This window comes from Thamnophis sirtalis, unplaced genomic scaffold (genome assembly GCF_051295495.1).
Source record: "Thamnophis sirtalis isolate CommonGarterSnake01/CBP01778 unplaced genomic scaffold, rThaSir2_p1.2 scaffold_3, whole genome shotgun sequence".
Taxonomy (NCBI): domain Eukaryota; kingdom Metazoa; phylum Chordata; class Lepidosauria; order Squamata; family Natricidae; genus Thamnophis; species Thamnophis sirtalis.
This window is the reverse complement of record NW_028261383.1, coordinates 167,717,463-167,740,212: the sequence shown is the minus strand read 5'-3', so window position 1 is coordinate 167,740,212 and position 22,750 is coordinate 167,717,463. Positions and strand designations below refer to the sequence as shown.

The following is a 22,750-nucleotide window of genomic DNA, read 5'->3' as shown; positions in this document are numbered from 1 at the left end:
TGAGATGTAGCTTAAAAAATAGATAAATATTTTAAAAGAAAAAAAATCAAGACTATATCACCTCAAACGAAGTTTTTGTTATTTCAATGTTTCTCTCTGGGCTCTTCCTGTGATATATTTTTGCCCTGACTTACCTATCGGTGTTCTTAAATATATTGGGACTGCAATGTCATGAGCCATGCTAACAGAGAATTCTGGGAATCTTGGTTTTCAACATATCTCCAGGATATGTTTCAGATTCATAGGGCTTGATTTCCTAAACAACTCTGAAAATAGTGACATCTGAATTTTTTAAACCATCTCCCCGTTGGTCATAATAATCTTTAAATAACTTTTACTGTGAAATGTTACATTTTAGGCCCCAGATTGCTGAGAGCAATATGCTGACTCTGGAAACCGCTTAGAGAGAGTTGTGAATTTCTATGAAGCGGTATATAAGTCTAAGTGCTATTGCTATTTTAGAAGAGACAGTAGTAGTAACCAACGTGGAGATCGGCTTTTAAAGTTTTATTAATAATATTTTTATTTTTATTTTTGGGGGGAGTTTTATTTTGTCAGCCTCAAGTGTTCATCTGTTTTGTTACAGATTGCATAAAGGAAAGTACAAAAGAAGAGACACCCAAAGATTGTTCACAACCTGTGGACAATCTTAGTAGCCAACATAAGCCTAGCCCTTCTTTCAGTTCAGAGGATTTGACAAGTGACAGTGTGATGTCTGAACCCCAAATTTTGGAACCTGAACATTTAACCCTTTTTCATGAAGCAGAAAGCAGCACGGATAAATTACTATCTGCCTCTACAGGTGACAATACTAGTGCTACTACTTACGATTCAGAGGCTTGGCTGGACTCTTTGCCAGCAGAAACTCAGTCTAATGGAGCTCCCCTATCTTCATATGTACCTCATCCGGCATCTGTTGTGAATGAGTTGAATTTGTCCACGGAAGCCTTTGATTCCACACTAATGTCTTGTCAGACTTCGATCACTGAGGAAGCAGAACATGTAATAAATGCAGAGCAAGCAGCTGCTTTGGCGCAGACTCCGAGTCAGGAAGGAATTTCCTCCACATCCATTCTGGAATCAGACAGTGAGGGCCCCCCTAAGATGGATTTTGTTGACAACAACATCAAAACTCTGGATGAAAAGCTGCGGACACTTCTGTATCAGGAGCACAGCTTGTCAGGCACTTCTCCTGAGAGCCAAAAAGACACACAGAGTGCAGCGGAGTCTCCATTTTCCTCATCTGCTGAAGATACTTTTCCCTGCCCGGGACATTCTGAAACACAAGACACTAATTCCCCCCAAGAGACCGATCCCCAAGCTGCTCTCATTCTATCCGCAAGTCATCCTGACAGCTTGCCAGTGGTGAGACAAGAGGCCATGGTTATTACCTCTGCTCCCAGGGATCTCTGCAGTCATGTGAGTATTGACAGGGTTGGTAAGGGCTAAAAATTGTTTTGCCCACTAAAGAAATACAGAATATTGCTGAATGACTGTATAAACTCATCTCCCTCATTGATCCTGGCAAATGAAAGGTAAGCCTTGACTCCACACAGATGGTTCCAACATATTTTTTCCCTACTCATCAATTTTGTAGTGTGGTTTTTGAATGGGAACAGAAATCTGTGTGTGAAATCAGGAAATCATGGGGAGCAGAGATCTGCTTATATGTAAAATTAAACAGGAAATTGATTTAATAAATGAATTAAATGGGTTTTAAAATTAGTTTTTAAGCATTCCTCATTTTTTTTCACTTAACCAATTAAGATTCTCAGGAATTGAACATTCAGATTTGTTTAGAGATTTGCTGATGTAACATTAAGTAAGGAGGCGATCTTTAATGCATCTGAAGCTCAAGTGGTGTGAAGTATCCTCATCCTCTTATTCAGATATTGTTTCTTTTCTACTTGCTCCCCTGCTCCCCTTGTTTTGTTCAGGAGATGTCCTTGGAGGCTTCATTTCCTGAGAATCCTGTGGCTTGTCCTGCTTCAGAATCAAGTGGTGGAGCTGTGCACCTGCATGCAGGAGGTGGATATTTTGGCCTAAGCTTTACTTGCCCTAGTCTCAAAAACCCTATTAGCAAGAAATCCTGGACTCGCAAATTAAAAAGCTGGGCATACAGGCTACGGCAGACCAGCTTTTTCAAGAAATCAAAAGTCCGGCAAGGTAGTGTGCTTACAGTCAGGGATCTAGACTAGGTAACATCTGTTTTGATTTCTTTAAGTATGTTTATCTTTCCTCCTCCTCTTCCTCCTTTTTTTTTTAAAAGAAAAATTGGGCATTTCCTGCAAATCCATATATCCCTGTGTAACATTTCATCTGTCACCACTTTGTTTTCCTGTTTGATTAACCAGTTTTTTTCATTCCACATAGAAGCATAGGTCTTGGGATATTTAAAAAAAAAAAAGCCTACATGTATACCACAATCTTATTTTATAATGTCGTACTGATTGTTAGTGTTCACATGGTCACGGATTTACCTGACCTGCTTTGTTTTTCCTTTGTGTTTGTCCCCCCCCCCTTTAAAAAAATCACAGCAGAGGAGATGACTGCTGATGTTGCTTCTGACTGGATTTCTCTTTCTGAGCAAGCAACCAGAGAGAATAAAGCATTGGGTCATTCTAAATCTGGAGCTGGATCATTCCAGCGAGGCAGATTTCAGGTAAACATAATTTCATTCATTCATTCATTCCTACTCAAATATGTCCCATCCAACAATGATTTATTATTGGGGATCAAAAATAATTTATTGTTGATATGTTGAATAAAGGATGTATGTTCTGCAACAATTCTTGTTGGCTTTTCAGCAAGTGCATAGCTGTAATAATTACTGGAGGTATTGAGTTAGGCCCCAACTGGTTTACCTCCTAATGTGTTGACTTCAATTCTCATATTTGACGATTGTGATAATTGAAAACCATACACTTGGAAATTGCTAAAGTTAGGAATCACTGTTCTAGGTGGCATATGTTTTAAGTAATTACCTTTCACTTGGGCAAAAGGTAAAATAACTGAAGCTCAGGTTTTTGGTTATAGCTTTATTGAAATGATGATAACTGGTTTATAGTTTTTTGATGTATTACGAGAAGCAGATGAGTATCATTTAATGCATGTTTCATTGCTAGCTCTTCTGTATTACTACAGCAGTGTTTTTCAACCACTGTGCCGTGGCACACTAGTGTGCCGTCACATAGTGTAAGGTGTGCCGTGGGAGAATTACTTTATATATAGTCAATATAGGCACAGAGTTAAAAAAATTTTAACATTTTCTAATGGTGGTGTGCCTCGTGATTTTTTTCATGAAAAAAGTGTGCCTTTGCACAAAAAAGGTTGAAAAACACTGTACTACAGAATTTGAGATGCAGTATTTTGATCAGGTTTATTTAGTAACACAAACTTGTAGCTGTAAGCTACAAGGTTGCTTATGAAACATTGATTCAAATTTGGAGAGGTTTCTTTGAGTATAAAACTGTTTCTTGAAATAATTGTTTCAAACTCAAAACAGGACACTTCAAATTCAAATTCAGGGTTGTCTGAAAAAAATGTATATCGTCACTGTATTATATATCTATTATGAGCCAATTAACTAAAATAAAAACAAAATGAACCTCCCAAAAACATAATCTGAGTCGGTTTTAAGTACAACCCAGGCAAAGTAATCAATCTTTTCTAATAAACATCAGATTCAGTACATTTATTAAGGGGTTTTTTTTGCAATTCGTTATTCATATTTTCTGGTATTTCTATCTCCCTCCCTGCTTCTTCCCTCCATTTTCTCTATCTGCTTCTCATTTGCCATTTTGAAGAAAATTTCCTAGCTTAGTAATTAGGCTTAGAAAAAGGTCCCTTTGCATCGAAGGGAGTTCCCCCCCCCTCCTAATTGCTGCAGTTAGGAGATGATTCTCATCAGTGTCACAGGATGCAGGAATATTTAAATTATCTCCTCCCCCCTGCACGCACCATGAATTGTGTTTAGGAAAAGAACAGCAGTTATCTTTGTTTTTTGTTTTTTTAAAAAGGGCTTACAGAAGAAGAAAATGGGTCAAGAAGATGAAGTTATAATTCATATTTGAATCTACTGCAGAGTGGAACTTTCCTATTTTTGGCATTGCCCATCAAAAAATGGGAAGTCTCAAGTAGAAGGAACATATTTTGGGAATAATACATTTATGCCTTAGAATAGATGAATCCTTAGTTTGTCTTTTTAAATTTAAATAAAAGATGCTTATCCAGTTGTCACCAAAGACAGAGATGCTGGTTCTGACAGTGTCCATATGATTCCATAACAATAGGATGAAAGGATACTGTTATATGTTACAGCAGAATATATATAACTATATCTATATCTTGTATGGTACTTTATAACCTATGATGGCTCTTTTGCCTCTTTAGCAGAGATATTTCACAGTGTAAATACACAGTATTTCTTATATTTTATTTGGAGATGCTAGGAGTATAAGTTAAGACTTTTGGCACATCTACAGTACTTCTCAACTGTAACTCCTTCCCAATCAGTGTCAATACTTTGTTCTAAATCATCTGCAATAGGCTTTGGAGGGCAAATGACAAAAATAAGATAATGCAATCATACCATAAACTCTGCTCCTCTTATATGTGTGTTGTGATGCATCTAATTATTGATATATGATAGGAAAAGAGATGAGTGATTGTATCTCACTCTACCTAAATCTGTTTTAGAAATTAGGGTTTTATTTTCTTCAAGTCTTTGTCATCTGGCTTTGCAGCCGAAGAAAATTTTGACTTTGAAACTAGTCCTTAGTTTTAATGCAATACACATTATTGATATCTCCTGAGGAATGATATATGTGTGAGATTCATGCAAATTTCTACCTGCAAATTTGTGTAGAAATAAAATATTGCTTGAATGAACTCCAGTTTATATTACAATTTGTTTGTTTACATATAGCAAAATAGTTAACTCAGATAATATTTACTTATTTCTTCAATTTATATGGCTGGCTATTTCAAATATATGGCTCTGGATGGCTAACAACGAATAAAAATAAGATTAAAAACATTATAAGAAAGTAATAGATCTATATATGCACATATCAACAGAGCAGCAAAAATAAAAAGCCAAGCAATAGCAATTAACAGAGCCATGATATGGACTCAAATATACATTCAGAGCCCCAGGCTTAGTTACAAAGTCAGGTCTTCAAGGCCTCACAAAAGCCAGTAGTGTCAGGTCAAGTCTGGTCTTCATGGGAATGATGGTCCAGAGGGTAGGTGCCACAACAGAAAAAAACTCTTCCTGAGTACTGCTAGGCAACATTTCCTAATAGATGGGACCCAGAGCCTGCCTCTCCTGCCAGATCTAACAGGATAGGTAGATCATGGGAAAGAGAAAGAAGGTTCTGCAAGTACCCCTGCCCAATGCCTAGCTATATAGATAACTACGAATAGCGTGAATTGAATCTGAAAGCATAATGACAACCAATGAAGTTTGCAAAACAGAGGTGTCAGATGCATGAAATGAAAGGCAGCTGTCACTGCTTGTGCTGCTGCATTCTGTACCATTTGTAGCTTCTGAATCTTCTCCAGGGACAGCCCCATGTAATGCACAGTCCCACCTGGAAGTGATCAAGGCATGAATTATTATAAGCAGAACCTCCCAGTCCAGGAATGGATGTAATTGGTGTACAAAATATAATTGTGGAAAAGCCTTTCCATCTATGCCTGCCTGTTCTTAGAGCAGGAGCCAGGAGTCCCAGAGGTTTCCCAAATTGTTCACAGATTCCACCTGAAGTAGTGCAAGCCCATCCAGAGCTAAAAATGGGGGGCCCTTGGGACCAGTGGCTCCTAAAACCTAGAGCCACTTGGCCTTGCTAGGGTTGAGTTGAAGCCTGTTTTTCCTCATCTAGACTCAAAAATATAGACACCGGAATAGAACATTAATGGCATCACTCAGACAAGCCAGGGTGGAAATATAAAACTGAGTTTCATCTGATCTCTCACCCTGGACTTTTGGATTATCCTCCATGTAGATATTTTCCTCCATGTAGATATTTAGGAGGAGAAGAGAGAGAACTGAGCCCTGTGGCATCTTACAAACTAGGGGCCAAAGGCTGGACCTCTCCCTCCTCCTGATCAATACCATTGGAACTAATCCTGGAGGAAAGAGGAGAGCCAGCAATAGAGTGTTGCCCACTTTCAATCTGCTGAACCTAGTCCAGAAGAAGACTGTGGTGAAGAGTGAGAAGCAAAGTCAATTGCAGAAGCTAGATTTGCTTAATGAGCCATGGCACAAAAGGTTGTAAAATCAGGTGCAACTCAACAACCACATTGCTTAGTGACTGAAGTTCCAGTCCCAATTGTGATTGTAAGTCGAGGACTGCTAATAAATACATTGGAGCAGATTTATGTCTCTACTGTTCCTTATGTTCTTTCATACAACTGAAATTATTTCATGTTCAAGATGGCTGCTCAAATACATACTGTATTTCTTCCTGCTGTCCAATGTACTTGTTAATTGAGTATTTGTACCTAGATTACATTACTCAGATGTAATCCCTTATTTATTGTCCACAAAGTAAATCAGGAGACTTCTATGTGCTGCTTTGTGTAGAGTTAAGTACTGGACCATTAATTTGTTTTGGCAACTGGGGAAATCTTCTATTTGAAAGTCTTTCAATTACAGAATTGGCTTGGATATTTCATATATAATTCTAATGTACAGATAGTCCAACCACAGTTGGGACCAGAATTTTCATTGCTAATTGGGAAAGTAGTTCTTGGATTTTTCCCCATTCCCTGTTTTTCCTTTTTTGCCATCATTTTCTGTACAGCTCTTTCTGTTCTTTGCTGCAGGAGCATTTTGCTGTCATCCAGCATCTCTTTGACGATGAATGGCATTCAGATGTCTATTACATGGTCTTTGGGCTCTAAATTGCTCTAAGTAATTTCCTCCTCCCTTCTTCCTCAGTCCATTGCAGAAAACAATTGTTTTCTTCTTCATTACATGGTGGCAGATAGTTTAGTTTGAAGGCTTTTGGTGGGAGGCTTTATAGAATATATTGACACTCATGAATTAAATGTATTTTTAAAGGAATATATCAAAGATTATAAAGTCATGATTTTTAAAATTATTACACTCTGTAGCTTTTTCTTCGTTGTGGTCTAATCCTCATACATATTTTACAGGGTCATAGAATATGGTTTTTTCTCCCCCCCCCTTTTTGGGGGGGGAATGGCTTTTTGGCTATAGAATTCAGGTGTGGTTTATATAATTGTAGTTCAAGTCTGAGTTTACATGGCCTGTCATGCTGTTTTTCTGTTTTTTGAATGGGATGCATTTTTTCTCTCGTTCAAAATATATTTTAATCTGTCTTGGATGAACAATAAATGTTGAATATAGTATGTTTATAATCTTTTACTTAAATTTATTTACTTTGCTTTACATTGTTTTAAATATATGGCTATTCATTTAAAGCATTTTGAAAAGAAAAGTTTACAATTTAAGTGAATGAAATAAAATATCTGCCTCCTTGAAGTTTCTACTCATTCTTAGTTCCTTTTAATTCCACCTACCAAGGGACAGATGATTAAATAACATAAAGTTGAAGACAAGTAATTCTTTAAATGTGCATAATGAAATGCATATATTATTTATGCCCTGTGAGTCTTAAATCCTTTTCAATAGTGAAGCAGCTCATTTTAAGCTTCATTTTTGTAGAACTCTACTGAATTAAACCTTCCTTTCTTCTCTGTCTTTCCCCCCCTCCTCAGGTCATCACAGTTCCACAACAGTTGTCCTCAGGTGTTTCAGAAAGTGAACTCTCTGAGATGTCTCCTTCCCTGGAGCTTGGAACAGAAGAAGGCTGTCCCAGAGGAAGAGAAATGGCTACCCTCCCCAGTGCCATGGGTGAAACAGATGCATGTTGCACCACCTTTGAACAACAGGAAGTGGAAGAGACCTCTGCTACTGCAAGCCGTGTGCAGTCCTGCTCAGAGCCATGGTCTAAAGGGGATGTGATCCAGAAGCAACATAGCTCTGACAGTGAACTTTCTGCACCCATGGGTGGAGGCAGCCTAGAAGGCTGGGAGTCAAACCAGCAGTCTCAAGAGGAAAGGGGCGGCACCCACCCAAAGAGGCGTAGTTCTCTTTTTTACTCGGCATCTTCTCCAATGAGTAGTGATGATGAATCTGAAATTGAAGATGAGGACCTGAAATTGGAGCTACAGCGTTTGCGGGAAAAGTAAGGGCACTAAGATTGAGTCTTATACTATAAAGATTTAACATTGTGTCTCATCCCAGTGAATTACTAGATTGTGAAAAGAGTGGGATACGGGACAATTATATTTTTTGCTCTAAGCTATTTCTTGTGGTTTCTGTTTCGGGATAGACTTTGTCTGACAGAACTTTTATTTTGTTAGTCCAAAATGATTCTTTTTGTTCTCTATTATAATTTATTATGAATTACCTATTATCATGAAGTTGTCTGCCTTTAATGGTCAGTCGTAAGTTATGTATCAATTACTCAACTGAATTTACGTAAGTTTGTGCAAAAATGAATCAGTACATTTAAAAGGAAAAACATTTTAAAACGCTACCTGTGCATCAAGACAAGTATGTGTGAAAGAAACCACAGTTACTTTTCTGTGAGGGAGTGTGTCAGCCATAGAGTATTTCTTACAAATTTTTTAAATCAAACTGGAAATGTATTTTTAATAAATGAGAAGATTACATCATCTAATTAGTGAGTTCAGTATTGCATCCCTAGTTACAGCATGTAATTGAACCATTCAATACTACAAAGGAAGAAATAATATATGACTAAACTGGCACATTAGTTCCATAACTTATATTTTTCTAGCTAAAACGGAACAGTAAATCCTCTGCATAAAAAAAGAACAGAATAGAGCAAAAAGAACAACCAGTTCCCAACATCACTGGAATCACAAGATGCCCACTAATCATGACTACAATGGTGGGCAACATAGATACAAAGCCAATCCATTCTCTCTCCCAGGGGATTCCGTTATTCTTACATTATTCTGCAAGAAATGCCTTGCAGCAGGTAAAGTAGAGGGAGCTCCTGAGTTTTGAAATCACACAGTGGGCTGCTTCTATCCATTGTCCAGGGGCACGATGGCTCAGCGCTTAAAGATGCTGAGCTTGTCAACTGGAAAGCTGACAGCCCAGGTTCGGGACCTGAGCACTACACAACGGGTGACTTGTCATTACTTGCCCCAGCTCCTGCCCACCTAGCAGTTTGAAAGCATGCAAATGCGAGTAGATAAATAGGTACTTTGGTGGGAAGGTAACAACGTTCCGTGAGCCTTGGCATGTAGTCATGATGGCCACATGACCACGGAAGCGCCTTCAGGCAATGCTGGCTTTCTTGGCTAAGAAACAGGGATGAGCACTGCCCCCTAGAGTCAAACACCACCGGACAAGGGAAACCTTTACCTTTATCTATTGTCAGAACTAAGAGAAGAGATACTATGAAGCATTTGTATTCCTTTAGAGAGACTGCAGAAAATGCTGTAACCTGGAGATACATCTTGCTTATTACACACAAGGATTCTTAGATTTATAATGTTCTGTGAGGCAGAAAAGTTATTATGAGCATAATTTATATAATCTTTCCAGATCTGATAAAAATATGATTCATTCCTTTGAAAAGTCATTGTTTGCATTTTATTAGTTTTTCCATAAGAGAAACTTAGCATGCTTTTTGCATACCAGTTATTCATTGAGAAGTTGCCTAGAATTGAGCAATTCTCAATTTTGTAGCCAGGAGTAAGAATGCAATAAGGATATTTCTGCTTAGTTTACAACTATCTCCCTGGTAAAAGGTAAAGGTAAAGGGTTCCCTTGTCCACTCATCGCTGACTCTAGGGGGTGGTGCTCCTCTCCATTTTCTAGCCAAGGGAATTAGCATTGTCAGAAAACGCTTCCATGGTCATGTGGCCAGCATGACTATACATGGAATAATGTTACTTTCCCACCAAAGTGGTACCTATTTATCTACTTGCATAGGCATGCTTTTGAACTGCTCAGTTGGCAGGAGCTGGGGCAAGAACCGCAGCTCGCACCGTCATGCAGTGCTTGGGTCTTAAACTGTCAACCTCCTGGTCAACAGTTTTGAGACCCAAGTATCAGGTGACAAGATAAACTGCCATTCTTGCCTCAGCCACCTGCCCACCTAGCAGTTCTAGGTAATAACCCCATTTCTAGAATACCTTCTACTTTTGCTTAGTTGCTCTTCTGACCTCTTTGAATGTTGTCCTCCACTAAGGTACCACTTTCACAAGTCCTCCACATATGAAAAAAAATGTTCCCTTCTGATTGCAACCCCTCCAGCATTTGATGAAGGTTCTTAAAATATCATAGTGGAAAAGGGGAGGAAAAGTACTGTTTCCCCAAAGTAAGTTTGGGGATTGGGATCCCTTCTCCAGCATTCCTGGCTCCAGGGGATGGGCTCATCCCGTGCAGTAGTATGTCATGAAACATCTCCCCCTCGTAACTTGAGGAAACCCAAGCAAGCTGAGAGTAAAGAGGCCATTGGCCTGAGCTAGATCGTTTCACGCTCCCTGCTTTCCAGTGGGAGGTGACTGTTGAGGTGAAAGGGCAACTGAGAACTTAATGTCTTGCCAAAGGTTTTCTTCTTTTCCTCTGTTTCCATGAAGGCACATCCAGGAAGTAGTCAGCCTGCAAGCTCAACAGAACAGGGAGTTGCAGGAGCTATATGAACGTCTTCGCTCCATCAAAGATAGCAGGTCAGAATCCTCTGACCTCTCCCTGCAACTGTCATCCCCACGGCGGCCTAAATCTTTCAAAAGCAAGCTGCGCAGCCGGCCACAATCTCACTCTCATGTCGACAATGGCATTGTTGCTGCTGGTAAGGAAATGCAAGTGGGAGCCATACAACAAGCTAGGGGCCTTTTTGAGGATTGGCCAGGGGTTTCCTAATTCAGAACAAAAAAGTTGAATTCACTAGTCTGAGGAATCCCTAGGATTTCATATTGTTTGTCAAGGTTATGTCTGCCAACTCAAAACTCTTTAAGACTTTCCTGTTTGCCGTTTGGCTTTCTGCCCTTTTCCTCCAGTGAACTAAGACTGTTTTCAGCCTAATTTTCCTAAACAGATCTAGGCATATTAGAATTACTTTATTGTCATTGTAAGTATATATACAGTATACCCATACAACAAAATTCACATAACACCTAGAGACCAGGCCCAACTAGGCTCAATGATTCTGAATGCAATCCATGCCTTCATCCCCACACCCAGCCTACTGCATATGCTGTTTTGGTTGCTTCTGATGGTTTGTCTCTCCCTTCTCTGCCACCCAGAATGCTGTTGTGCAACCACTGCTGCCTCTGTGATTGACTATCAGTTGAGCATTCAAGCCCATTTGCTGCATCAAAGCTGTTCACAAGCAGAAACTAACCAAGGTATTTGCAAATATTCAAGGGCAATTCAGATGCTACACTTGCTTTCTTATTGTGATTTCCCTCATCCTCCTCACATAGAAATATATCACAGATATTTCCATATTTTAGTAGACATACTGTTCTGCTACTTCTAGTTTGTAAGTTATTTAAAGTTCCCACTTTAAATAGGCAGAATGGATACATGGGTAGGAGGAGTCTGCCTGTAGGTCATCATGACATATTATATAGCTGAAATTGGTATGATATTCTCTTTCTGTGGGAGATTTGGGAAAGTTTTACGGATGGAAGTGCAAGATTTTGAGAAGATTAAATGCTCTCCTTACCTCACTTAAAACCACCCAGTCGTTACCCCAATGTAAAAATGGGCAAATGTGTTCAGCTCTCCTCTTTGGATGATAGTATCATATTGGAAGATCTTTTCCAGATCACAGATAGGTCAAGAAGTTGTCAAGAATTTGTTTGTCACCCAGGTTCAATGTTTTGATACAACTGCTTGAAGAATACCCTCTAAATACATTTGCTCCTCCTTAGAACAACTCTGCATCGTGAGTAGCACTGCCTCTTGTCAGCAGACAACCAGTAAAAAAGGAATGTTCACGGATGATTTGCATAAACTGGTGGATGACTGGACTAAAGAAAAGGTGGGAAATTCCCTCATCAAGCCAAGTCTCAATCAAATCAAACAGAACAAGCACCGGCTGGATACTGACAGCTGGAGCAAAGTATATGAGGTAAGAGGTCTTTACATATAACAGAGGTGTCAAAGTGGCGAAAGGAAAAAAATATGTTGTGATAGGTTACATGACGGCAACATGGTGCGGCAAGTTTGACACCCATGACATACAAGGCTTAGAATTTGTGATGTATTAGATTCACCTTTCTCAATCTGGTACCTTCCAGATATCCTGGGTTTATAACTTCCCAAATTCCCAACCGCTGCAGTCAAAGAGAAATCTGGAAATCGCAATTATTCTCCCCTAATTCAAAGGAGTCTGGTACGGTATTGGCTATAGTAGATACCCTTCAGTGTAAATTTGCACTGTTGATGACCTACAGTGTAATTTGATCTTCATTTAATTGTAGATGAACTTCATTTATAACTAGAATTAGGAACTCACAAGTAAAATCTACCACAGAACGATAAGTGTTTTAGAGTAGCCAAAACAGTTTGTGAAATTTTGTGGCATGACCTGAAACAAGTTGTTCAGCTTCCAGATACCTTCAAGTAAATGTGCAAAATTAATCAAGAGGCACAGAAAACATTTGTTTGGAGTCAATACATACAAAGTACCACTAGTTAATAAATGGAAAGCACACATTTTCCCAGGAAAAATGGTGAATGTTGCTTCAATGTTTTGAAGCACAATGTAAAGCTACAACACTGTTTTGTATGTGGTCTGTTTAACTATCTTATAATAATGTTACCCAAGATTCATCTACCTACTAATAAATAGGTAGATGACTCTTGGGTCACATTATTAGTTTAGTTTAGTTTAGTTTAGTTTTATTGATCTTGTATGCCGCCCACTCCCGAAGGACTCCGGGCGGCTTACAATAAAACAAGGGAAGGGGATAATACACAAAACAACATATTAAAATACACAACAGTCACAATTTCCGAGGGGCTGGATATTTCGAAAGCCCCCCGGCCTGCTGGAGCAGCCAGGACTTAACGGCTTTGCGGAAGGCCGGGAGGGTAGTAAGGGTCCGGAACTCCACAGGGAGATCGTTCCAGAGGGCTGGAGCTGCGACAGAGAAGGCTCTCCCCCGGGGAGTCGCCAGCCGACATTGGCTGGCAGATGGGATCCGGAGAAGACCTAACCTGTGTGATCTAATCGGTCTATGGGAGGTGATCGGCAGGAGGCGGTCTCTCACGTACCCAGGTCCGATGCCATGAAGGGCTTTATAGGTAACGACCAGCGCCTTGAAGCGGATCCGGAGACTAATGGGTAACCAGTGCAGCTCACGGAGGATAGGTGTGACGTGGGTGTACCTGGGTGCACCCACGATCGCTCACGCGGCTGCGTTCTGGACCAGCTGGAGTCTTCGAACACTCTTCAAGGCAGCCCCATGTAGAGTGCATTACAGTAATCCAGTCTTGAGGTCACAAGGGTGTGAGTGACTGTCTGAAGGGCCTCCCGATCCAGGTAGGGTCGCAATTGGTGCACCAGGCGAACCTGGGCAAAGGTCCCCCTGGTCACAGCTGACAAATGGTGTTCTAAAGCCAGCTGAGGATCCAGGAGGACTTCCAAATTGCGAACCCTCTCTGAGGGGCGTATAATTTCACCCCCCAGCCTGAGAGATGGAATATTTGGCCAATCTTTGGGAGGGAACATCAGTAGCCACTCGGTCTTGTCTGGATTGAGTGCCAACTTGTTTACTCCCATCCAGACCCTAACAGCCTCCAGGCACTGGCACATCACTTCTACTGCTTTGCTGAGTTGGCACGGGGCGGACAGATACAACTGCGTATCGTCCGCATATTGGTGGTACTTAATCCCGTGCCGGCGTATGATCTCACCCAGCGGCTTCATGTAGATCTTAAATAGGAGGGGGGACAGGACCGAACCCTGTGGCACCCCATAATTGAGGGGCCTTGTGGTCGACCTCTGCCCTCCGACCAACACCGACTGCGACTTGTCCGAGAGGTAGGAGGAGAACCACCGGAGGACAGTGCCTCCCACTCCCACCTCTTGCAACCGTCGCAGAAGGATACCATGGTCGATGGTATCGAAGGCCACTGAGAGGTCAAGGAGCACAAGGATAGAGGGGTGACCCCTATCCCTCGCTCGCCAGAGATCATCGATCAGCACGACCAAAGCAGTTTCCGTGCTGTAACCAGGTCTGAAACCCGACTGAAAGGAATCCAGATAATCGGTTTCATCCAAGGACCGTCGGAGTTGAGAGGCCACCACTTTCTCAACAACCTTCCCAACAAAGGGCAGGTTGGAGACTGGACGATAGTTGCTCAAAATGGCTTGGGTCCAGAGATGGTTTCTTCAGGAGGGGTCTCACCACCGCATCCTTTAGGAGGAGCGGGAAAGTTCCCTCCCGGAGAGAGGTGTTAACTATCGTCCGGATCCAGCCGCGTGTCACCTCCCTGCTGGTCGAGACCAGCCAGGAGGGGCACGGGTCCAGTATACAAGTGGAGGCACTCACCGCTCCCATGGCCTTGTCCACTTCCTCAGGAGAAGCAAGTTGAAACTCAATCCATAAAGTATGCTCAAGACCTTCCCCCGGTACCTCGGCTGGTACCGTGCAATTGGAGTCCAGCTCTGTCCGAATCCGAGCGACTTTATCCGTTAAATACTGAACAAATTCCTCAGCTCTACCTTGTAAAGGGTCATCCGCATCCCTCCCTTTCAAGAGGGAGCGGGTTATTCTAAACAAGGCGGCTGGGCGCGATTATAAGATTATGTTTAATTCTAAAGGGTTCAAAAATTTTCTCTGATCTTTCTAAGGTAAATTAAAGTCATTGTCCTGATGGGATATTTTTAGACCCTTCACATATCTCTCTGATTAAACTATTTTCACTATCTTTGTTTTCTGAGGTTTTCTCATAAATGGCAGACAATCCATTCTAAGCATTAAGACTAGCTTGCTATTTTTCACCAGAGTTTACACTGGAGTCATCAAATGTACTTGATAAATTCAATCCTGTATACTCCCTAGATTGCTAGGGCTATATATTCTTCACAGTTTCACACCTAATATACCTCAGTGGCAGGGGGGCATAAAAAACATAAAAGACTTTCGACTTTCCAAAAATATCCTGTGGGGAAAAATGCTGGAATAGCTCTGATTCAACCAGGTTTTTCGGTTTTCTGTGATTTGCTGGATAGATCACAACCAGTGAGAGATTATTATGTTTTTTCTAAGTATATTGTCTCTGTTTAAAGTCCAGGTGCCCTACATGAATGGTATTGGAAAGGAGCGGTGTTGCACACAGCCTTATGTTATGGATAGCTCTGGAAATAGTGAACTGGGAGCAGGTACTTAGAAAGGAAATAGTGTTAATAGGTCTAGGATATTAGAAGCTGAAAGTGAAAATCTCCACTACATGGTAATGTTTGTTCAAATGTGTGCACCTTCCACTGCATCTTTGGTCCTCTTCTATGCTCTTCTGTTAGCAGATACTGTACTATTTAACATCACAAAGATGTGCCACAGACAGCTGTTGAGTGTATTTCCTTGCATTTAAAATAGTTTCTGTTTTCCCTTGTGTTTAAGACAACAACATCTACTGTGGGCTACACCTCCACATGGATTTCCTCACTTTCCCAGATCCGCGGGACTGTACCAGCTGCTTTACCCCAAGGACTTCCCCTGTCACCCTTTTCTGGCACACTATCGCCATATGGAATACCACATTTGTGCCAGTATAACACCATCGCAGGAACAACTTACCCAGTGCAATGGATGGGCATTTCTGGGACAACTCAACAATCTGTCGTGGTCCCTGCCCAGACAGTGGGACCCTTTCAACCAGGGATCAGCATGCCAGCATTTCCAGCATCGCCCGTGCAAAACCCAGCTCCCATTCCCCCAAGTCCCAAATGAAGATGGATAGCAAAAAAATGCTAGATATGGGGACTGTGCCTATCTCTCATGACTCCATTCCTCTGCCTTGCATTCTGCTGCCTGGATTTAGGGGTGAATTCCCCAGTGCAGTGATGTGGGAATGGTAGGAGATTGTCTTTGCATTCTCCTCTTTGAATACTTGATTTCATTTTCTTTAGGGAATTTTTTTAAGTACTTGAGAGAGCTTTGGCCTGTACATCTCTTTGTTCTTGAGATGAACAGCATGCCATGTGCTGCTTATTAATAAGCCTTCCCTATCATTCCTGCCCCACATCCCTTGTTTGCTTTTGTGACAACTGTTTTTTGAAGTTGGTAGTAACTCTTCTTGGATTATATACTTACTAGCATTTGAATTAATTTACAGAATGGAAGGGATCAGCAGAGAAGAGTGACATTTATATTTGCATTATTGTTATGTTTCGATTTAGTTTCATTGGCAGCTCGACTACAGGCTAACTAAGGTTTTTTTTTTAAAAAATGGATTATAGTTTGTTTAGTTGAATTCTATGGTAAACTCTTCCTTCCTCTGTCCCAGAGATAGGCCTTTTGGAAGTGAAGCACTGCTGAAAGAAGAGGCCTACAGTTGCTGCCTTCTCTTTGATTTGGGAAAGCTGTCCTGGACAATTCAGAACTATTTGTAGAATGCAACTAGATGTCCTTACACACACTATATTCCGTAGATACATTGGAATGTTGACCTGGTTTATTGTACCTGTGTTTGGGACTCTTTGAGGGTTTTTTTAAAGCTTATTTTGCAGCTGATACAAATCTTATATTATGGAATGGGGGGGGGGGGGAGGAGGTAGAATTGGAAAGGGTGGGAACTGGGGCTGGGGGACTATTGTGGGCCTTTTTTAAAACTTCTCCCATCTTGGTCATTTTCGTATCATTTGTGGTCCATATTCAACATTTTTTTGGGTTGTTGGAAAATGATTATAAATTGAAACAGGGTCTAGTGCACATAGTTTTTGCATTTAATGGATTGCCTTACAGCAGATTAGTGAAATACAGTCTCCTAGTTTAGATGCCTAGTGTTGTTTCTCAGATCATCAAAGGTTTTAGTGTCTACTGAATTTGATTGCCAAGGTGCAAGATTAAGCAGTCCATCTTTACATTTACAAATTAAGAAAATTCTACATGTATGTATGGCAGTAAGGATATGGTGCTGGAATCCCATTTGGTAGGCTTTCTGTTTTTCAGTTACATCTAGTGCTGCTAATTGGATGTTATGCAAAGAAAAGTCTAAAATTTACCTGTTCAACATCCTTAAAAGATGTAAAAAATTGCTAAATAAAGAGACACCCTCCCTTGGAGGTATATATCTCATATAATCACTAATTTTATCAACTGCATTTCAGCTGCCATGTGAAGATTGCTGTTATGATTTCACCCTGATAGAGAATTAGCTTAGTTTAATAGTACATGTTTAACTTAATTGGCTGTGAATTATGAGGGAGGTCATAATTCACTGGAGCTAACATTTCTTGTTTTCTCTAATATATAATCAGTTTATCCCTTTCTTGTTGAAAATTGTATTCTTATGTGGACTCAGAGGTTGCTTCCTTCGTTGCAAGTCTTTCAAGCATTTGCTGTAATAACATCTAGCTCACTTTCCCCTTTATTAATCTGGAATGAAAATTGCCACACTTTATTTTAAATTCAGACTTAAATTTTGTCTTTTGGATATTATAAGATAGCTGCCATTTTTGCAGTTGTCTGATATTTTTAGCAAGTGATAGAAGGAGGCTTAATTTCATTAAAACCTCAAGTAGTTGAATTTTATCTAAAAGACCATGTTTAAATCTGAAATTAATGTACCATTGGTTTAATAGTATTGTGGCCAGGAATATCTGGGTTGCTGGAGATTATTTTATTTAAATCATTTTCAGACACCAGTTCCTTGTTGTCTTTTGTTTTATAAAACAGCATCTGTAGTCTTAGTGATATATTATAGACTATATTTCTCCCCTCTGCATTCTGGACAAAGATTCTGCTTCCATTTAATGCAGCCTCTTTGTTCTGCCTGCAAAGATTTGCAGTGCCTTGTAATGGATAATCTTAGTATCTTTTCAGATTTTTACTGGAAAGTTGAAAAAAAAAATAGTTATAGCCTTTTGATGCTTGAAAAGTACATTGCTGATTTGCAGCAGTAAAATCATATATACCTTAAAAGAAAGTTTCAGTTTGAAGAACTTAGGCAAGAACAGTGTTATTTTTTTAAAAGACATACATATGATTTGTGGGAAAATCAGTGGTGCATTTCCATGAGCAGAAACAGTTTCCACTCACAGAGCAGTTGAGAGATGATTATGCCTCTTCCTACAGCCCCATCTGTGCCTTTATAATCTGCTCCATAAGGAAGAGGGGGCATAAAGTGAGCAGACAACTGATCACATGACATTTGCTTCCATCTTTTAATTTTTTTTCCGCTTTAAAGTCTTCAAAATAAACTGTTTGTCAGCAATTCATTTTGACTTACTAGGAAAGCTTAAAATGTTGTATCCTAGTTTGCTGTTATGTAACTTAATGTTCATAAAAATGCAAGCTGCTAGGAAGTACCTGTAAATCAGTCTTAAAGGCTGGTTTATTTATATTAAGCAGCCCTGGCCCACTTAGCTCTCTCAGGCACACAAATATATGAATTGTGTTTCTGTTATGGAAATGTGGTGTAACACTGGTGCTTTTGTGCAATCCTGATTATTGAGTAAACCATGGAGTGTCCTTCAGTGTTGGAGGGAAACCAGTGTAACAATAGTATCAGGGTTACATTGCTGCTGGTTTTCTGTAGAGGACAGGGTCAGTTTAAAGTACTGTGTATTCATTGAATTTCTACCTTTCTTACTTCATAAAATAGCCTCTCCTTGCTGCTTCTCTCTTGGTGGAATTTTGAAACCAGGGTATTCCCACTTGCAAAAAGCAATTTTGAAGAGGAAAATTGTACACCTCTTGCCTTGCCCCTGCTGTTTCTAATCCAATTCCCGATTTTCATGCAGAACTGGCGTGACCCATAATCTGATGTAGTTTGTCTCAGTTGAGAATTACAATATATATATTGATCCTTTATTTAGAAAAATGTAAACATCACGAGCACAGACATGAGGCTTAATTTTATTATGTTAAAAAAAAAAACCTTCATTTATAACAAAACAGAAAACCCCGAAAATACCTCATTTAGGTCAAATTAGACTACATAAAAAAATTAAAATCCTGCTTAAACTATTTAAAGTATGGAGCCTGGGACTTTTTAATATCAGGAAAGTGTACAACTGAACAACAGTAGGCTAGGGAAAATAAACCTTAATTTATGTGGATTAACTGTCAGATTTACATAGCCTCTTTCCTTCTTGGGTGGAATTCAGAAAGAACTTGGTATTGAAATGAAGCAGCAATTTGGCATAATACCCATTTTGCAAACAATGAGAACAGACCTGATTCCTATTTCCTATATGTGGATAGCAAGGGTTGAGTGAAGGCAATGCCTCTTAAGTAAAACCTAGATACATATTCTGCATTTAGTCTTTTCTTCCCTTTGCTTTAATTAGAATTCTCTGAAAGAATCCAGAGTTTTACAGTTGACAGGAGAAGGCTTTCTTTGAAGCCTTGAGGAGTTGGGAAATCCTTATGTGGCTTATCTTTCTACTGATAAGAGAAGGAAAGTGATATTCATGAAGTAACTTGTTTGACAGTTTGACGCCAAATCTATTCAAAACAGTACTATGAATCTGTGATTTCAGTTTAAGCTGGAATTAGATGCTAAGTGGTTGTCGCTGATAACAACATCCATACTTTCTCCTGCTTATTATTTTCAAAAGCCTTACCAATATAGAAGACGTGATCTAACATAATTATAGTGTTGAGTTCCTTCATTTCAAGTGGAAAAGCATAATGAGATTGTGTTACGCTGCAGGGGCGGGGAGAGATTGGAGTGTCATCCTTTTATAAAGTTTACTTCCTGTCTTCGGTGGCCAGAGTTCAGAGAACGTGACATGGCCAATGTGTTAACCGTGATGTGGATAGTAAATTACTCTGCCCCGAAAAGTCTCAAGATGCTTTGATTTCAAAAACTATGCAAACCCAGGCAATATTAGTATTACTACATCTTTAGTTTTGGGGAAAAGATGAGATATGTTGGATTGCCCCTTTCTCTGAAGCTATGTAAAGGCACCGACAATGGAGGAAACATACGTAGTTATTATGTTTATATATTTTTGAGTCTCTGCATTTAATGTGGAACATTTACTGCCCAGTTTTTCTTCTCTTCCCTGTTGCTTTTTCATTGTTTCTCTTTGAAGCATGCACCCTCTAAAAGAAATCAAACTGTGAATTTGGTTTTGGGGGACGTTTTGGAAGGCACTTTTCTGCTGTGAAGATTGAGCCTGAGCTTTGTACGATATGAATGGAATGTATAATTTTAATAACTTTGTGAATTTTTAGTAGTGTTCAAACTGAATTGTTTTCTTTGTTGAAATTTCATGTTTCTTACCTACCTCATTTGTTAGTGCTGTTTAAATCTAGGCTGTGGCATAAACAATGTGTTCTACTGTTTCTGTCTGTTTAAATTGGATACAGTGTTTTGACACATGCTTTTTCCTTTCAACCCCCCCCTCCCTTTTTTTGTAACTTGGCACAAGAGCTCATTCTGTTTACTGTTTTAAGGAGGATGTTTAATGTTCACAAAGATTTCACGTTTATCCATCAACTTGAGTATAACATGTCAGATGAATAAAAAGAACAGCTCCGTGCATTTTTTTCTAGTTATATTCCAACCAGTTACAGTAACATAGCAAGGGGTGTGACCAACTGCCTCATCCGTCTTCCATTACCCAAGGTACCACCATCTAAGTGGGAAAAACAAGATTTTCTTTAGAAAAGAATTTCTCATGTTGATTGCTTGGAAGGATTGTAGATAAATTTCTTAGGTATTAGCTCTTAACTGAAGTTGATGGATCAATGGGAAAGAGACAATACAGGCTGTAGGTTTAGTCTAAAAAATTCCACTACAAATTCCTTTTATCTTGCTTTCTGCTAAGAATATTGTATTTTCTGTTTACATTAGCCTTAGATCCAAGTAAGATTTAATGCTAAAGACATGGGTTGCTGTTCAATCCTTGATACATCCTTATTGTTACAATTTGTGCTGACATTAAAGACTCACATAAGAAGTATGTGTGTAAGAGGGAGAATACCAAACATGGATTCATGTCTTCGCAAAGTGTAAAGTATTAGATGTGTTTCACTGGCAAAGTGACTTTACACAGTGAATTTGGGAGACAAAACATGAAATCACATTCAGGCAATAAAGTCATATGTTCCTTTTTAATTCTCAGACTCAAAAACATTACTATAAAAATTCTACTCATGTTTCCAGACTACATTTTCAAGTTAAACCAGTTGATTTAAGTATTAATTTTCAGTTTATTAGTCCAGTTGAACATTTCACTTTCAAAACTGATACAGCTAAAAGATAGAAAGACAAACTTGCTTTAGGGGATCAAACAAATTTTTATTATTTTTCTTTAAAAAAAAGGAATTGAGATAATTTTGAACAGCATAATTAACTCTCAGAATCAAATACCATATTACATTTGTACAGCTGTTCCCAATATATACATTATGATTCTACTACTAGCTTCCTTAGAATTAAACTACAATGAACAAGAGTCTTAGCCTATATGTTTTTAACTAACTTCTTTGTGCACATACAAATGTCTCCTTCAAGTTAATGGAACTGAGCCAATTTAAATTAGCAATGGTTATGGCATTTAGCATGCTGGAAGAATACCATGTGCTTCTTAATAGTTTTGTTCCTTCCATTACAATAATTATATCATTGGACACATTGCCTAAATTGTCCATGTCATTATTTTCTTGATTGCTAGAGTAATATTGTTTGGAAAGCCAATTCTCACAGGAATACAGAAAGTACCATATATTTTACAACATGGCAGACGGCTTTTCTGTAGTGGAATGATCCACATACCAAATACTAAGCAGCCTTCAGTAATAGGCAATGAATTACCGTACAAAATACTCTGTGGAAGTCTGAATATGTTGTTGCCTTTTAGACCTCCAGCAGATTCTTTGAGGCTATCTGTCAGCATTTTATAAGCTATTTTTTTCTCTCATTTCAATTGACAAAAGATGGTAAGTGCAGGACAGCCAGTGGGAAGAAAAATAGTATCTTTGAGAGTTGTAGAAATGTACATCCATGTTCTGTTATACATGAAGTTACGTACACGAACAGCTGGATAGTAGAGCAAACAGCTATGACTCTTACTGTCTCTTGCTCCTAGTTGCTGAGGAGTTAATTTACTTCCAGGTATCAGCTTCTGTTCTACCTTTTAAAGCATCCAAAGCAGGATGATGTTTGTGGCTCATTGTTATGGTTAATTTAGGCCACACAGTATCACTTACTAGTTGGTTTGGTGATCACATTGGAAGTTCTGTGGTTCTAAAAATTCTAATACAACAAAGGACTTCTCTATTTTAAAAAAAGTAACCTATTTGAAGAGAGCCTGTTTGTTCCCCCTCCCCCCCTTCTTTGCTGGAAATAACTGAGGAGCATGTGGGCCTAATGTATGGCAATATGATCAGGTATATCCTGTGAATAAATGTCTCCTTAGATTTACACATATTGGCAATGTTTCACTTTCAGAAATAGGAATTTTCTTCTCTCTCTTATGTGAATTATATCTTAATGTAACATCATAGGACTTATTTTCAACCCATCAACTTGGCATTCAAG

At 39.3% G+C, this 22,750-nt stretch overlaps 1 protein-coding gene across 3 annotated transcripts in view; it reads left to right on the top strand.

The window, feature by feature from the left end:
• WNK3 (WNK lysine deficient protein kinase 3) overlaps positions 1-16,473 on the top strand; it is an 83,368-nt gene extending 66,895 nt beyond the window's left edge. For 2 of the 3 annotated variants that reach the window (XM_087710831.1, XM_087710832.1), the window contains 8 exons: positions 587-1,419; positions 1,938-2,166; positions 2,538-2,662; positions 7,750-8,219; positions 10,657-10,868; positions 11,323-11,424; positions 11,956-12,155; positions 15,655-16,473. In XM_087710831.1, the coding sequence (XP_087566957.1) occupies positions 587-1,419; positions 1,938-2,166; positions 2,538-2,662; positions 7,750-8,219; positions 10,657-10,868; positions 11,323-11,424; positions 11,956-12,155; positions 15,655-15,984 (2,501 nt within the window). In that variant the 3' untranslated portion in view covers positions 15,985-16,473. The remainder of the gene's footprint in view (positions 1-586; positions 1,420-1,937; positions 2,167-2,537; positions 2,663-7,749; positions 8,220-10,656; positions 10,869-11,322; positions 11,425-11,955; positions 12,156-15,654) is intronic. The other variant, XM_087710833.1, reaches the window with a different exon arrangement.
• Positions 16,474-22,750: the final 6,277 nt, after the last annotated feature.